This window comes from Exophiala bonariae (genome assembly GCF_035927105.1).
Source record: "Exophiala bonariae strain CCFEE 5792 chromosome Unknown scaffold_28, whole genome shotgun sequence".
Lineage (NCBI taxonomy): Eukaryota > Fungi > Ascomycota > Eurotiomycetes > Chaetothyriales > Herpotrichiellaceae > Exophiala > Exophiala bonariae.
This window is the reverse complement of record NW_027042503.1, coordinates 247,855-264,954: the sequence shown is the minus strand read 5'-3', so window position 1 is coordinate 264,954 and position 17,100 is coordinate 247,855. Positions and strand designations below refer to the sequence as shown.

Here is a 17,100-nt window from a genome sequence, read left to right as displayed (position 1 = left end):
TTTGCTGTGATCGACATACATTTTTACTGTTAGTAACCTGGTCGCCTGTGATTTCTGTGCCCTCAGTCGGGGATCCATTTTTTGCTCGTTGTCGACCTCTGTTCATTCTCCCACCAAGCTGCTCCAGACACGCGTTGCCTCTCCTTGACTGATTTTCACATCACACAAAGACAAAACACCAAAGTCAAGTGCTTGTGGTTTCGCTCTCTGCTCTCCACTCCCAACCTCTACAGCCGTCGCCATACCGATCAGCTGTAACATGCATTTCTCTTTGATATCATCGTAACAATTGCATTGGGACCTGCGGGTCATCCGGCCACTGGCACTGGCACCTGAAGCCTGAGAGTGACACTGTCACTGGCACGGGTTGAGCTCAGAATGACACTAGACGCAGGAAATGACTATGGTATGTCACATGTCAACATGCCTCCGAAGCTTACAGGGCTTCACTTCTGATAACAACACATCCCTATGGACCACTTTCAATCTTGCTGATGGCGAATGCAATGCTCACCATATCCTAGGAGACATCACCCCACCGTTATCCCCTCTCCCCATTGTTCCGGGAGGAACGATGTCCGGAGATCAACAGCTTCGCCTTCCCAAGAACAAGAGCACTGGGAATCTGCTCTCGCCCAAGACCGACCTGGGTCAGAGAGCACGGTTCTCCTTCGATGCTGGATCCACTCAAGAACTGCAAAATCTAAAGAGGTAGGTCTTGTACAATTCTCTACACCTGCCACCGGGTTGCATATACTGAACAAGACCAAGGGCATCGCGCGCCGAGCACGAACATGGGCTGGGAAGATCTGGTCTTCGCCGAATACGACGACCAGGTCCTTCACTGGTTCGTACCCCTACTCTAGTCCTCGAAGAGAGCGAATGGGTGCCTCCTGCACTACATCATGCCAAAACAGCACCAATATCCGGCTCTTCTTCAAGATCTGTCTCGGTCGGTTATATGACAAGCGGTCCTGCTTCCCCAGTCCTTGAGGATCTGCATCGATTCCCATCCGAGTCTCTCCACTCCTTCTCATTTGCCAGGCAATCCGAAGAGCTTTTGCACAGCAGACAAAACATTCTAAAGAAATCCGTAGACTTTGTACGCGATCGTGCATCTTGGGTAGCCAATCCCGCCCTCGCCGATGCTCATGCACGAGTCAGTGGTAATGTCGAATTACAAGGCATGATGGATTTGCTCAAAAAGGCCAACATTATTCCCATTGATACCGCGGCTGCCAGGGATAGACAGATCGGAGCTGGACCGGTCACAGGACCCGCTCATCATGATGGCCGCAATATTTTCGAAACTAGTTTTAGTAAACAATTGGAACAAGCACAAGAGACTGCGGCACAGGAACATTCCGATGGTCTCAGGGAGTCAAGGAAATACTCGCTCGATGAAGAGGAGACATTTCGCGATGTTGGTCTCCAAGTCCAAATTCCGCCTACAAGAGCCAGTTCGATGAGTGGTCCAAAAAGAGCTGGACTAAGAAGAACTTACACAGATCTCAATTCGGTATCGCTGCAACAGAAACTGATCGATGCCCTTGCACAGCCTTATTCCGCCGACGACCATTCCGCCCCACAAAATACCCTCGGAGCAGCAATGCATGGTGCAAGTACTCCGGGAGGAAGCTCCTCTGTGCACAGTCATAGCAGTAAATGGTCTCCTACACACCAGGCTGTCTTCCGTACTGATGCTGATGCTCCTTGGACAATACTGGCTGCAAACGACTTGGCCTGTCTGATTTTTGGAGTGACTCGTGCGGAAGTGCGCTCTCTCAGTATTCTCGGCATCATACAAGAGGAACGAAGACACTGGTTGGAGTCGAGACTCGCGCGTCCAGAACCGATTGTAGAAGAGAAAGTTCATTCCCCGACCACGAGTAGTGCCAGCAGTGGTGGCCTCTCTTTGGTTGGATCCAGAAGTGGTATTACCGCACGACTACTCAGTAAAGCTCCATCTCGAGCTAACAAATCTTCAGTGAAAGCGCAGACAGACGATGGCACCGGGGGTTACAATCGCCCATCTGCCAAAAACCACCCACCAACGAAATCGAGAGGCGTCCTTCTCTGTGGAGATATTGTGCCCATTCAGAGACGTGATGGTAGCAAAGGCGCTGCCAGTTTTTGGGTCATGGAGAAGCGTGGCGGTTTGATATGGGTGGTGGAAGAAATACTGGAGGATGTTGCTTACTTGAACTTTGATTCTGAGGGTCAAGTCACAAGTGTGCATGGGGGTGAGCTTGCAATCTGGGGTCAGCATATCGCCGCTGGTACCCCATTACAGTCACTCTTCCCCAGGTTTCCCATGGACAAACTCGACACGTACAACAAACAGCATTTGGGGTATTTCGCCGCTCGGACATGTGAGTATGTCAATGTTCCTACTGCCATTGAGAAGTCTCCGACACAAAATGAACTCCGGATTTCCAGTCTGCCCCATATTGCAGGTGTCATGGTCTTGGATCCCGACAGTTTTAAGATCAGCAGTTCCAACACCATCTTTTCGGCTGCACTCTTCGGTTATGAAAGACCCGAAGGGCTTTCAATCAACACCCTCATTCCTAATTTTGAGGATTTGTTGGCCATCTTGACGGAAGAGGAGGATATCGAATTGACGGACGGAATTGTGATACCTGAACACAGCTTTCGTCGCGGTCGTGCTTTGCTAGCTTTACGAGAAGGGAAAGAAAGTCCGGCAAGCATTTTCCTTCGGCCGTGCGGTGTACCTGCAACACACAGAGATGGCTCTGATATCATGGTGGATATCCAGATGAGAGTCATCCGAAGTGAGACAGTGTTCCCTATGGCAGATCAAGCAATCATCGAAGAGAAGGATGAACCTGTCGCGGAGACAAATGTTGCTGTGGCCGAGCTTGTATATGCGCTTTGGATCATCTATTCGAGAAATATCCACTCGAGTGGTCTTGGTGGTGTCGAACCTGAAAACGCGGCTTCGCTTCGACCAATGTCCCCACCCAGTCAGCCTGAGCCACCCCAGGCATTACCTTCACCTCCAGCAACATCGATTGGGGAGTTTGGGAAATCTGCAGAAAGTTCGGAGTTGTCTCTTGCATCCGACCAAGCAGACGAAACTGGATCAGTTACCATGGAGGAACCTTTAGACCACCCGCCACCCCATACGGCATACATACCGCATGAGAAAAAGACGATCGATGATTTCACAATTCTAGAAGAAATGGGCTCAGGTGCATATGGCCAGGTGAAATTGGTTCGGTATCAGAAGGGCCAGTCTCGAAGAATGGTTTTGAAATATGTAACCAAGAAGCGCATTTTGGTCGATACCTGGACTCGAGATCGAAAGCTTGGCACTGTGCCGCTGGAAATTCACGTCCTTGATTACCTTCGACGAGACGGCATGAGGCATCCTAATATCGTGGAGATGATTGACTTCTTTGAGGATGACGTCAACTACTATATCGAGATGCTTCCTCATGGAATTCCAGGCATGGATCTGTTCGATTATATTGAGTTGCGTACAAACATGACCGAGGCTGAAAGCCAAAACATATTCCGACAAGTCGTCGATGCCATTCACCATCTGCATACCAAGGCCTTGGTGGTGCATAGAGACATCAAAGACGAGAATGTTGTCCTGGATGGCGAAGGTCGAATCAAGTTAATCGACTTTGGAAGTGCCGCTTACATCAAAAATGGTCCTTTTGATGTCTTTGTTGGGACGATAGGTGAGTCTCGACTTTCTTATGCCACGTGCCTTGACTGACCAATGCAGATTATGCTGCTCCAGAAGTCCTGCAGGGTAAACCTTATGGTGGTCAGGCTCAGGATGTTTGGGCTCTCGGTATTTTGTTGTATACGATCGCCTATAAAGAGAGTAAGTCTCCGCATGGAATCCGTCCGGTATAATTTCGTGATGCTAACCGACCTTTGTAGATCCGTTTTATAATTTAGGTATGTGCTTACCCGCGGTGGGACGAAAAACTCCAGCGCCTGGGTGCCTGGCCATTAACATGAATGTACACTGACATATTGAACCAATAGATGAGATTCTCGATCACCCTCTTCGAGTACCATTCCTACCATTCTCCGAGGAGTGCTTGGATCTGATCCGCAAGATGCTAGACCGAGACGTTGATAGACGCATCTCAATAGAAGACGTGTTGGTCGACGTTTGGTTATGCGAGGAGAGCTGAGAAGGCATCAATAACAACCTGATTTTGCCTCTGAGCCTCGCAGCTCCGAGTTTCCACCGATCGTCCACCCCATTTGCAGAAAAAGACACGACTGAACCCAGACGACCAATGAATTACGAAGACGCTTCACATTAAAGATGCGATGCAAATCGCTATGAAGGAGTGAGAGAAATCATGCGAACCCCGATACTGGATAAAGACGAAAGGAATCTCGAAATATAGTTCTGCAATCTATGAAGTGCATGAAGAACGAAAAGTCGGTTTGAACGACAGGCATGGTTGGAAGTCTCTATTCTTTATCTACGATGGTGGGCCAGCCGCCGCGCCCGGTTGGTTTGCATACTGGATGTGGGAGCAACCTTTGAAATGATGTGCTAGGCCGCCATACGCTCGCACCATGGCGTTCAGATGGACATGTGCCACCAGCAACGCAGCGACCCGAGCTGTAGGGCGCACGTGGAGCAGAGGTTCTAGTTAGGTAGGGTTGCAGCAATTGCAGCCATCGCAGCCAAACCCCGGCATGTCGCATGGTTGGGTCTTCGGCCACTTGCCCCCTGTACCTAGGCCTGTTCCTGGGAACACTCGAGCTGTCCATGCATGCATCAGTTAAGCGCTGCCAATTGCTTCGTCCATGGACGAGTTTTTGGATGAACGGGGACTGGAAAGTCTCCCAACCACTTAGCGAGTGTCTATTCCATGTACCTACCTCCCAATCTCGATTGGTTAATCGGAAGGTAGCTGATGTTTTGTACATAGTTAACCAAAAATCACCAACTTCAGACAAATTCACGATTCTGTTATCACTATTGCGGATTTGTTTTTGATCCGGCTGTCAATGAGCTAGCCGTTTGGATCGCAACTCGGATATAGCAATGCTTGAAACTAATACAAGCTCCTGAAACTCCACATTGGTTGGTAAAAAAGGTCGCTGCGCATGAAAAATATAAAGGTTTCCGACATTTATATTCGTGCTATCACAAAGGACTCAAGAGACCAAAGTCGAAATGAAATTCGTTACCCTATGCTTCGAGACCTCTCGTTGTCCAAATTTTAGCCGGTTTATACATCCTACTCAGTCGGTGCTCGCATGCTTTCGCTTTGGTGTGTACGGTCCCTGTGTCGCGTCGGTGTGTATAATGTAGTGTGCCAATTGAATTAATTAGCATGGCTAACTGTTCTCTACGACGAGGGAGATCTACGGATCTGGTAGGCCTCTGCAGTAAGAGGGCAGGTAAGGTGTCTTCGACCTTCTATTCGCACAGTCTGAGTGCGAGGTACCTACATACCTAGGGAGGTCAGTACGAAGCTGTTGGCCTACTACCCTAGCTTTGAACTATTCCGAAGGCGTTAACAGCCCGGTGGTTGGTGCATGGGTAGGTAGTGTCTCGGTACTCGGTATCCCCCGCAATCAGGTGTCGTTAGTGAGAACATCAAAGCATTCCCAATGCCCGTGACCCGAGTCGCCGAACCCAATTGAGAACCCAGTCCGCCGTGGCTTGGGGATTTATCCGATGGGGTTTTTAACCCGTCAGATTAATGGGAGGATTAGTGAGTGTCGGATGATAGGCAAACCATGCAGCGTGTCTCTGGGTGAAAACTGGTTGGATCTTCGCAGCTGGGTGGCAGGGACCTCAACCGTTCATGACATCACAAAGAACTATAGTAATTGCTGGAGATTTAGCCAGGATCTGAGATGGAGGAGGCTGTGAGCCTGTGCGCCTGTGAGTGCGCGCCTCCAGTTCGACATCACTTTCGGATAACCGTACACCAAGGAACTTTGCATTTCAAGCTGGGCTACGAGGTAAGTTCGGACTCATTGGTTGCCCAATTGTAGCTTGTACCTAAATCTGGCTTTATTCTGGGAAGCGCAGTGCATCCAATCTGTCAATGACCAAACGATATGTACATGAGCTGCATGAGACTCCTTACGGCGCAGGACCTTGATGGTTCCTGCCTGGTCAGCCATGACCTCTTACAGCTGCAGTAACACGCCCCATTTTGGCCACATCATCCTTGGATAGCCTTGTCAATTAGAGCGTCAAGAGAGGCGCTCTCTCAGGCTCCTTCGGCCGTCCTTTCAAGGAACAATATGGTGTGCACATTTGAGAAGACTTCATGCACCAAATGTAGCACAACTTCTCTCGAACTTCCGCAGGGATCAAATCCTCAAGCTTCTATGTTCTACCTATAAGGCGTGTTTCGACGCCCAACTTATGCTGATTTTCGTGTGTCGTGTGGCCAAGCCTCTGCGGCGCGGTTACCTCGTACACAACCTGGTTTGACGCCCGACTTCTGAGCAGGCTGTTTGCTGCGCCCCTGGCTGGGCCAAAATCACAAGTTGGATGTTCAAGCTGTTCTTTCTATGTGCTATAAATCCTCGGAGGCCAGATTGCCTGACATACGACTATGCGATGCGATTGCTTTGGCCCAGCCTCGTGCGAATTACGACTTCCTATCAGCCTCCGGCGCTGCTTGACCTGCATGCAAGGCTGAAAATCTCTTGACGCCATGTTTCACGCGTTTGGCAACGCAACGCAGGTCCCTCCGGCGAGCTGGCGTGACGAGCCCGCGACACGCGGAACCTTCAACATACTCAGCAGTTGCCTCATAACTCTTGGACTGTGTCTGTGGACCGCGTTACATCTCAATATCCCACGTCACAATGAGGGCGCATGGGTGACCCCAATGCGCAAAGCTTCCTGGCTCCTGCTCGGTCTCCTGGCACCTGAGATGATTGCGTATACCGCTTGGTACCAACGGCAAGCCGCGCTCAATTTGACCGCCGTTGCGAAGCGCAGGCTGGGCCAACCTCTTGAAGGATCCATCATCCAGAAACTCGCAGCCTTCTTCCGCCGTAGCGATCCACCTGATAAGAGTGAAATGGAAGACAATCAGACTGCCACCCCGACGGTCAAGCGACACTATCAGTGGACCACAGTTCACAGCTTCTATACCAACATGGGCGGTTTTGTCTTCGACACCACGGAGGTGGACGCCAAATTTTTGCCGAACTCTCGAGAACGACTGACACTTACACCTCGTGGCTTACTCTATATTCTGGAGCACGAACCCGACCTGATTCCCGATATTTCCGAAAAGCAAATCTGGGACAAGAGCAAAGCTGGAAATCTAGCCAAAACCCTTATATGCTTGCAGGCAATTTGGTTCTGCGTCCAATGCATTGTTAGATTTGCCCAAGGCCTTGCAATCAGCTTACTCGAGCTGAATGTCTTTTGCCATGCTATTTGTGCGTTACTCATGTACATCTTGTGGTGGGATAAGCCTATGGACATTGAAGAGCCCACTGCGCTACGTGGAAAGGTGGTCAGAGAGATGTGCGCCCTGATGTGCATGCGAAGCTCCGATGGTCACTCATCTGGCTGCACAGAACTCCCCCACGGAGTGAGATACGGCAGCGCAAGCGACCGCAACATTGCCGAGGCATATGTCTCAAACGATGAGAAACGTCCAACAAGCATATTGAAGATGCTTTTACTTGCTGTTTCCTTTCCTGTTCTTCTCTGTTTGGGCATTGTACTCTATGTACTCCTTCCTTTTTATGGTTTATTTAGAATTTGTAAGGGAGTGGTGCAGCTTTTTGGTGGCAAACATATCGAGAAACCAGATCTACTGGGCCACCGCAGAACGCTAGAGTGCCGCCTCAAATGGACTGCACCCAGATCTGTGGATGGCCAACTCGAAGGTGCCGACAATGATGAGTCTTTCCCTGTCGACCTCACCCATTCGTCGGCGGACGCTTCAGAGTTTGAAGGTAGAACGATTTCTCCTCCTTCATCAACACCGGCAGGCATAGTAGACCACGGCGTGTACGTAACAGGCAACAAAGCCACTCAAAGCCCACAAGCTCCTCCACAATCGATTTCCACAAGTCACATCGATGGTATCAGCCTGGCGCTCGGTAAATGGAGCCAGGGGGCGTTCTTTCCCTGGCAACCAACACCCGACCACACTCCAACATCTATCAATCTCTCCGCCACGGACGTTGCCCGCTGGCGGCTTTGTGCCAGTGCTCTGCAGCGTTATTGCCCATCAACTCAGCGGCTACAAGAAGACGGCACTGATAGCCATCAGGACTTTCCTGCCCACCAATCTGTTTGCGATCGTTCCCCGGATTGGCCGTTATCGGATTACCTTTCATGTGCGGGAGATGGTAGAAAACCAGTGACTGCTATCTTGGTTGGCTTCTCTATCGCTGGCCTCGCCTATGGAGGCCTCCACCTACTCGCCTGGGACGCCCCCTTTTCCTCACAACTCGAACACAATTTGTGGCGCATTTCTGGGATCATTCTCGCATGCTCGGGCATGGTTTTCACCATTGGATTCCTCTTACGGAAATGGATGATCAGAAGCGGCTTGACGAAGTTCCGCAAGAAGCTGAGAACTCAGCCCGGACGGCTCAACCTAGTTGGACATTTTATTTCCGTCATCGTTATTGTCGCTCCAGTCTATGTGGTGTGTGGCGTGTACATTGGTGCAAGAGGAATATTTGGTCGTGGAATCTTTCATCCAGCTGGTGCACTTGCCGGACACAGCGTATCTGTTGCCAAAATGGTCGCAGTATTTCCCGCATATCTCGTAGGTTTATTGACGAGTCAAATGTCATTCTAGGAGTTATTTGGGAGCTTGTCCGCCTTTGAGTTATCCGCTCTTTCACGGCGAGAGGCAGGCATGTATGAATGAATGCATGGAACAACTTAAGACTTGAGGCTGCATTGCTAGATGTTGATAAAGTTTAATTGATATAGTACTTCACATACATAGGAGATCCTAGCCTCGGCCTACCAGTGTATAGTAAGGTGGCCAGGCGAGTAATTGCTGCCGTTAGAGGCAAAGCAGGGGTTTTATGAGAGAGGTTCGGCTTATGGCGCGTACGTCAACGAGCTACATGCGATTATAGTATAGATGATTCTAATTGGTGGTGTTTGTGGTTTGAAACTCAGTGCTACTCAGGTGAGTTAACTTAGAATGTCCTCGTGCTAAGCCCGAGGGATTCGCGTTGGGGGTAATCGGGGTCTGGGTAAATTGTGGGGTGTCTCTGGAGACCAGGCCGCAACTGCAAACGGGTGTACCGAGTACTCGAGAGGAGGAACCGCCTTCTGATCACCTCGTAACCGGTCCGTGAGAGCTTCTGAAATCGGAAGCGGCAGCGCTCAGTAGACAGCCAGAACCATTGTGGTTGTTTGAGCACTCGTGAGGCTGGCTGCAGAAAATCGCAATAACAACATTTGAAAATGGGAATAATTCATCTGCCGACGAGAATTATCGCGGTCCTCGTACGGAGCAACTCCGGGGCAAGTCCCCCCATTCTGCCCCATCTGCCAATACGGACCCTCAGTTGAGGTTGCGCTCCGATTCACATCGAAAGAAAGACGGAGGGGAAAACTCTGGTGGGTTTTCCGGGGTGCACCACATTAAACTTGGGGGTAAGTCAAAGACTAGAGGCACCAACCAGTTAATACCCAGCCGTACATCGTCGACAAAGTCTCCAAAAGCCGTTGGGTAGCCAGAAAAGGAAGCGCTTCACTTTTGATACCAGATAGGATGATGTCTGATTTATCGAGGTCACCAACAGTCAATCGGACGACTTCCTTCACCCTGCTGATGCAACCCTCGTAATGGAAAGGGGATATACAGTACAAGTTTCCCTGCAGGAAATGTGCAGGAGACCCTGCTTTGCTGGAGGTTACAGTTGTCCATTTGGGAGGGATCCTTACGAAAAGGTGCGCCGAAAAGTGTGTGGCTCAACTGCGGGCGCTAGAGAACAATATGCGGTATCTTGCATATTGCAGTTGGCCTGGACCTGGACACTTTGACTGGGAGACGGACTCTGTTCCATTCATGCTTAAATCGACCGAATGAGACTCCTCGAGTCGGGCGGTAGGTCCACTTCTGGAACAAGTGGCCAGGCGAGAACAGTCGCCACGAGGTTCCCCTCGGTTGAGGGAGGATCCGCAGTGCCAGTAGCCTAACCCTAAGGAGAAGACACCGAGTTGCAGGTCACCTACCCGTACTCCGTGCGTGCTGAGCAGGCTAAATGGCGACAACCTGGACTCGGCCTGTCATTACTTCGTAGTGTTGGTAGGGCCATTAACTGCCAGTCTCGTTGCAGCGGCTTCTCCTTTGTGGGTACATTCGGGGAAACGCTGGGAGTTCCTCAAGAAAAAAGGCACTCGTGTCTGCAGCTGTACGAGGGCGGCTCACTGCAGGGGAAGCCGCAATAGGGTAAGCAAACAGTTCTGAGTAGTGCGTTCCCCTGGATGGCAAAAATTAAGCACGCGATAGTGATGGCGAAAAGGGAGAAGATGAAGAACAAAGTGTGAGAGTATCATGAGGTGTTCGTTTTATGGCACATGCAGCATGATCAACACTCTCTCAGGTTGGTTACAACCTCCTTATCGACCCTTCGTGGATCCAGAGAGTGAGATCGCTGGCAAACAGGAGTCTGCTGACCACTGATGCTGGAGGATTCAACATGGAAAAGTGATCACGCCTGTCGTATGTTGTCGGAGGAGGGCGGCTTGGCATTGAGTGCCCCAAGCCTCGGGTATTGTCCAACAGCAAATAGGGTGTCATTGGACTTATCTGGTATCTACTATCGATACCCCGATAAGCTAAAGGTTACAGGGGGAGAGATGCCCCTCTTAGGCCTGGAAACCACCGTAAACTTGCAATCCTCGGTCCCTCCACTCCCGAGTATTCGCACCCCCTCGCCCCCCCTCTCCCACCACCCACCACACCTAGAACTCTAGTGACCACCACCCATGATCCGTTACTGGTTAGGTACGGCTATACTTGGAGGAAACTCCGTCCCTTCTTTCCTCTGATGACCCCTGTAAATCCATCAGCTCGTACCCTGTAGCCGATAATCCAGAGTCACTCCCAGCCGGCTTCTTCTCCACCATTTCTTGTGTCTTGCGTCCTCATATCTTGTGTCACCGTCGGTCTTTTGTCTCGTCGAAGTTGGACTCGTAATTGGTCTTGGTCCAAGGTCTCCCTCTACCTGTTCCCTGTTCCAACAAACCTTGGTGAACTCTTCTGTCGCCTGACCTCATCGTCTGAACATCTTGATTGCTTCACAAGACTTGACTTCTCTACTCCATGTGCTATATGCCATTTTGTCGACTTCCAGTCTTTTCTTGAGGTGGTGAGGGGCTGGCCTGCCTCACGCTTGTCTTGCAGTGACAACATCGGCACCCTGCATAACGACTGCTGGCATCAGATATTTACATATACATAGCGTGCTTGCATCATGGAGTCAATCACCACCACCATGACAGCAATGTCATCCGTCTCTCAATCTCAAGCACCCCAACTCGAGTCTCCGAGGCCAATGACTCCATCCAGTCCAATTATCCAAGCGACTACCGCCTTTGATCACCAGCCTGCGAAACTTGGCCGTCGACATAAACTACTACAGGGTCTCCAACGCATGTCCTCGTCCCCATCACTGGTAAAGCTGGGCCGCACCCGTTCTACCGAGAAAGTGTACAAGTCAAGTCAGAAGGCCTCCATCTCTTGCGTCTCTCTCAATTCCCCTGCATCTACCTATTCTCTATCCCCTCACGTATCCTACGCATTCTCCAATGGCTTCTCAACCGCTCCAACCACACCCGGCACACCAGGCAGTCAACAATCTTATTTCGAGACGCATTCAAGACTTCGACCCTTAGATCCCAATGAAATCACCAGTGTCGCGCTCCCTGGGGATGTTCGATCCTCCAAACCTCTCTCTACCCCTCTACCTGAGATCTCCGAGAAGCCCTTCCCCAGACGACCGAATTTCAACTTCTGGCAGGATATGCCTCACGAGATTCGAGTCCATATCCTATCCTTCCTCTCCCCGAAAGATATCATCAGAGTATCTGCAGTCTCTCCAGAGTGGCATGATATGTGTTTTGATGGGCAGTTATGGACTAGTCTCGATTGCCAGACATACTATCAGCAAATCACTTCGGATGCGCTCATCAAGATTATGCTCAAAGCTGGTGCTTTCGTCAAGAACCTCAATTTGCGTGGCTGCGTTCAACTGAGAGACCAATGGTTAAGTTTGGGTACTAGGATGACGAATCAAGAGTGCAGGAACCTCGAGAATTTCAGTATTGAAGGGTGTAAGATTGAAAGATCCTCCATCCACTTTTTCCTACTACGAAATCCCAGGCTCCTTCACATTAGCATGCCGAGCATGCAGAATGTGAATAATGCGACCATGAAGATCATTGCATGCCACTGCCCTCAACTTGAGCTGCTGAACATTGACTGGTGCTCTCAAATCGATTCCAAAGGACTGAAGAGAGTGGTTCAATCATGTCCAAACTTACGAGATCTCCGCGCTTCAGAGGTCAGAGGTCTAGACGACAATGATTTTATGCTGGAACTCTTTCAACGGAATACATTGGAAAGGTTGATTCTGCAGCATTGTGATAGTCTGACTGATAACGCGATGCAAATCTTAATGCACGGCATTGAACCAGAAAGAGACCTCCTAACCGACAGACCCATGGTCCCACCAAGGAGATTGAGACACCTGGATATTTCCAAGTGCCGACATTTGACAGACAAGGGTGTTCAAGCGATGGCTTATAATGTTCCATATCTGGAGGGGTTCCGCCTGTGCCAGAATACCCCCCTGACTGATGATGCATTGGAGGAACTACTGCAGACCACCGATCGCCTCACCCACCTCGAAGTGGAGGAGCTTGAGAATCTGACAAATGCCACTCTAATCACCCTATCCAAGTCCAAGGCCGCAAAGACGCTCGAGCACCTCAGTATCTCTTATTGTGAGCAGATGGGCGACATTGGAGTTCTCCCGCTGTTGAAGGCCTGCTCCAATATCCAGTCTTTGTACTTGGACAATACTAGAATCTCCGACCTGGTACTTATGGAGGCTTCCGAGCAAGTTCGTCAGCGTGGAAGTACGACGAAAAAGTCGGACGTGCCAAAGAAGGGGCTCGAACTCGTTGCTTTCGACTGCGCCAATGTCACATGGGCTGGTGTTAGGGAGATCCTTCAAGGGAATGGCCGAGTCATGCAAGGCCGCCGAAAATCGGTGTACCAAACTCAAACTTTCATGGGAGAAAATGGTCAACGAGAGGAATCCAAACGAATCATCGAAATCCAGACCCTATTGTATCCTACGGAAGTCATCCATCTCAAAGCCTTCTATGGCTGGCAACAAACAGTCGAGGAACACTACAAACGATGCACGACTGGTAGATGGGGCGCCGCAGCTCGCTTGGAATCAAAATGGGCCGAGTGGATGGTTGCTAGTGAAGAAGTGGGTGGTCTTGGTCATGGCTGGAGCTCTAGACGGAGACGACGCAGAGCCAGAGACGCTGAGACCAGGGTTCGAGATGACGAGGATGGCAATGTCCAAGACACTGGCACTGGCGATGATGATGGCAGCGGAATGGAATATATCACAGGCAGGATGCCTCGCGGAGGTCGCAGACGAGCTCGGAGTGGTGGTTGTTCGGTGATGTAGACTGCCCTGGGTCATTGAATGTTTGGTGAACGGTGGCCTGCGTGGTATGATGCAAAGCTGTGCCAGTTCAGTGGGCTGATAGGGTATTTTGATTGATGAGTGTACGGATATTGCATTTTGGTGTTGGTCAATTGCGGGGGACATGATGATGCAATTTCTGGCGACTGGGGGCCTTTGAGCATTGATTTTGGAGTTAGGGATAACTCAACCCAGGCGAAACGACTTCATGAGCAGATGCAGATGGAACAGCAGTTCAGATGAAGTGGGCTCGAGGAGGGATGGTTCCGAGCAATGAAATGAAAGCAGTTGCTCATAGTGCGCATTTTGATGGTCATGCAAGGCATATTAGATGGATTAGCGGTGACAGTTACTCTCCCCATATCATTATACAAGCACCGCTCATACATTTCAAGCAAGATTTTGAAAACCCTTTTTTGCTTCGTCGGTATTTTGTGGTTGCTTTTACATTTCCCAGCGCTGTTCTACAGTCTAAGATAGTTTGATAGGCGGGAATGTTGCCCCATTCAGTGCCAGGCTTTCGTTGGACTGGGATTCCTCACGCAGGTGCACATGAAGACAGGCGGCATGCATGGTGCATGAAGATCCATGCACGTCCGACCAACCAGCTGGGTGATATCACCAATTGAGCGCTCAGCGTGGTATCATGTCTTTTGCCGGCCATAGCAATTCTGTACCTTGAAATGGAACGTGCCCGGAACAAGGCACCATACAAAACCCGTAACCCCCTTATCTTCAAGACTTGTAAACGACCTTCTCAAATCGATCAAAGAGATTGAGTACCTCTTTATCCATGAATGGGAAGATGCTCGTCATGACGAGACCGAGCTTACCACTTGCCGGGTCTACCCAGTAGTAGTGATTGCTGAGGCCGGCCCAAGCACCACTGCCTGCTTTCCGCCCACCAGGGTTGTCGTCAATGTTGTACATCAATCCCGCCGTCCAGCCTTTGCGCACACCAGGGAGCAGTTCGCCGCTATCGGAGATCGATGGGATCGTGGTCTTGATGACCCCTACGTACTTCGACCCTTCTGGACCGATGATCTGAGGTATCTGGTCTGTGTAGAGATACTCCTGCACGGTCTCGGGTTTTAAGATCTGCACGTTGCTCGTTGGGTGAGTTCCGCCGTTGAGTACCACCAGCAGGATCTGCGCGTACTCCTCCGCCGTCGAAACCAGATAATGGCCACCAGGACTGCGGAAGTCACCCGGCGAGGATTCCTCCTTCGGCTGTGGCGGGATAGGGCTCAGCGATCCATCCGCTCCGCGGAAATGATTCACCGTCTCAGCAGCACCGACCCTCCAGTCCCCGCCCGTCTTAGTCAGACCGAGTGGCTGGAAGATATTCTTCAGGAAGTAATCGTCGAGATCCAGACCCGTGATCGCTTGGACAACCAGTCCGACCCAGTCAGTGTTCATGCCATACTCCCACTTGGTGCCGGCTTCGAAGGTAAACGGCGCCTTGAAATCGTCAACCTTGCGTCCTGTGCGCTTGATCCCCTGCGTCCGCTCCCGCCAGGCATACCACTTCTTCACATCCTCGTTGAGGAAATCATAGCCTAGCCCGGACGTGTGCGTCAGGAGATGTCGGACCGTCACTTTGGTTCTCGGCGCACGGCAGATGGGCTCGCCGTCACTGGTCCAGCCGTCGAGGGCCTGGATTTCCGCGAAGTGAGCCACGTATTTCTCGACAGGGTCGTCGAGGCTGGAGAGCTGTCCAGTCTCCAGGAGTTGTAACGCCGCAATCGAAGTCACGAGTTTCGTCAACGACCATGCGAGGATAGGCGTCGATGTTGTCATGTTCGGGGTGGACGCGTCGTTGATGTCCCTGGCGGAGCCATATGCGCCTTTGTACAGCACGTTGCCCTGCTTGTCCAGTGCAATGGCTGCTATGCCGGGGACACGCTTGGCTTCGGTTGCATCTTGTAGAAGCGAGTTGATCTCGCTTTCGAGTGTCATTGTTGTCGGTGGATAAGTCCGTCGTGTACAACTTCAAGCTTGTTCTTCCGGGTTGAGCTCGATTTCAGAGTAAGTGGAGGAGCAGGTATCTGGTTGCAGCCTCATGTTCAAGGCAGTGGGGAACAAGACCTAATATATGGAATCTGCGGCACCCGAGGCGCACGAATCTTGAGGCCGCTTCGCTGCAACTCTAACTAGATGTCCAAGAAACTTAGCACGAAAGCGGGCAGTGTTAGTTACCCGAAGTTACGTTGGACGTAAGTTGGCAAAGTGTATTATGTTCCTCCTTCGTATCGGCTCTGACTAAGGTCTCTCGGCGTGCCTGCCCTTTATCTCGGCTCGGATGATCCGAGATATGGTGCAGGATGGAAGGAACGATGATCACCACCGAGATCACTTACAGACTAATTTACTTGTGGGCAGATGTAGCGCTCTCGAAGTAAGGGCACCTGTCTCCGCTTGGATAACGAGCTTGTTGCAATTACTGATGCTCCGCAGAGGCCAACGTGGCGATATATTTACCTTTGGCTGACTCAGACGTAGCCTGGGGATGATGGAGAGGGTCACTTGCCAAGGTTACCATGGCCCTTCTGAGGTCGATGTATTAAACTCGTATCAGACACTGCTCGAGGACTTGTGTGGTTACCGCCTACATGAATGATTGGTGCGTGGTAGTCTTACATGCTTACAGGGGCATGTTCAACGAAGACGGAGTGGAAATCATCACTAACCAAGACTAGCCAATGCTGCGCAAGCCATAATACGAGAAATAGAGAGCAATCAAAAGGATTATCGGAGCAACAAATCGAAGTCACGGAAAGACGACTACAGCGTGGATTAAACACTACCTCGGAGACCGCAGGGGCACCTGAGCAAGGTGAAGCGTAATGCACGTAATAAACAAAGGACACAGCAATAGTCACCTAGGTCGTTGACAATCCAGGGGAAAGGCTCGCAAGCCTTGACGAAGAGTTCCGGTCTCTTGTGAACAGGGACGCCAACTACTCGTAGTTAGAACAGCTGGCTGCTCATGGACATCAGCGCCTAAAGGTAGAATTCAAAGCTACCGGGGACTTAGCTAGATTAGTTGCGGGCCACCTGAAGGCACCGCTTAAGGACGACCAAACTCAAATTCAACCAGCACTCGACTTACTCGTAGATACTCAGTGTGCACTCAACAACGGCCATGTTGCATCTCTGCAATACCATGAAGAGCAATATGAAAACAGGACATCCGTGGCCCAAAGCAGGTAGTGAAGCCACAATCTTGATTTGCATACCGAGATGCTATCATTCATGACTACGGAGAGGCGGTCAAGCCTGCTTCGAAGCGCCAGTCGTGGAGACCTGGCAGAGAAGACAATTCTGCAGTGCACGACTCGGAAAGCGTCATTCACCTATGCAGAGAGACTCTTGGGGAAGGCAACAACCCTGTGT

At 50.7% G+C, this 17,100-nt stretch overlaps 4 protein-coding genes across 4 annotated transcripts; 3 read left to right on the top strand and 1 right to left on the bottom strand.

Annotated features, from left to right (window-relative positions):
- Positions 1–378: 378 nt before the first annotated feature.
- On the top strand, positions 379–4,181 carry LTR84_007217 (uncharacterized protein; the record flags this gene model as incomplete). Its single annotated transcript, XM_064850770.1, has 6 exons — positions 379–406; positions 525–711; positions 772–3,713; positions 3,761–3,862; positions 3,922–3,939; positions 4,030–4,181. 6 exons carry the CDS (start codon positions 379–381, stop codon positions 4,179–4,181), a joined length of 3,429 nt encoding a protein of 1,142 aa, XP_064702436.1.
- Positions 4,182–6,689: 2,508 nt separating this feature from the next.
- Positions 6,690–8,810, top strand: LTR84_007216 (uncharacterized protein; the record flags this gene model as incomplete). The annotated part of the gene is made up of 1 exon (XM_064850769.1): positions 6,690–8,810. The coding sequence occupies one exon, from the start codon at positions 6,690–6,692 to the stop codon at positions 8,808–8,810; it is 2,121 nt and encodes a 706-aa protein (XP_064702435.1).
- Positions 8,811–11,472: 2,662 nt separating this feature from the next.
- Positions 11,473–13,686, top strand: LTR84_007215 (uncharacterized protein; the record flags this gene model as incomplete). The annotated part of the gene is made up of 1 exon (XM_064850768.1): positions 11,473–13,686. One exon carries the CDS (start codon positions 11,473–11,475, stop codon positions 13,684–13,686), a length of 2,214 nt encoding a protein of 737 aa, XP_064702434.1.
- A 753-nt stretch (positions 13,687–14,439) lies between these two features.
- On the bottom strand, positions 14,440–15,663 carry LTR84_007214 (uncharacterized protein; the record flags this gene model as incomplete). The annotated part of the gene is made up of 1 exon (XM_064850767.1): positions 14,440–15,663. One exon carries the CDS (start codon positions 15,661–15,663, stop codon positions 14,440–14,442), a length of 1,224 nt encoding a protein of 407 aa, XP_064702433.1.
- Between the last annotated feature and the right edge of the window lie 1,437 nt (positions 15,664–17,100).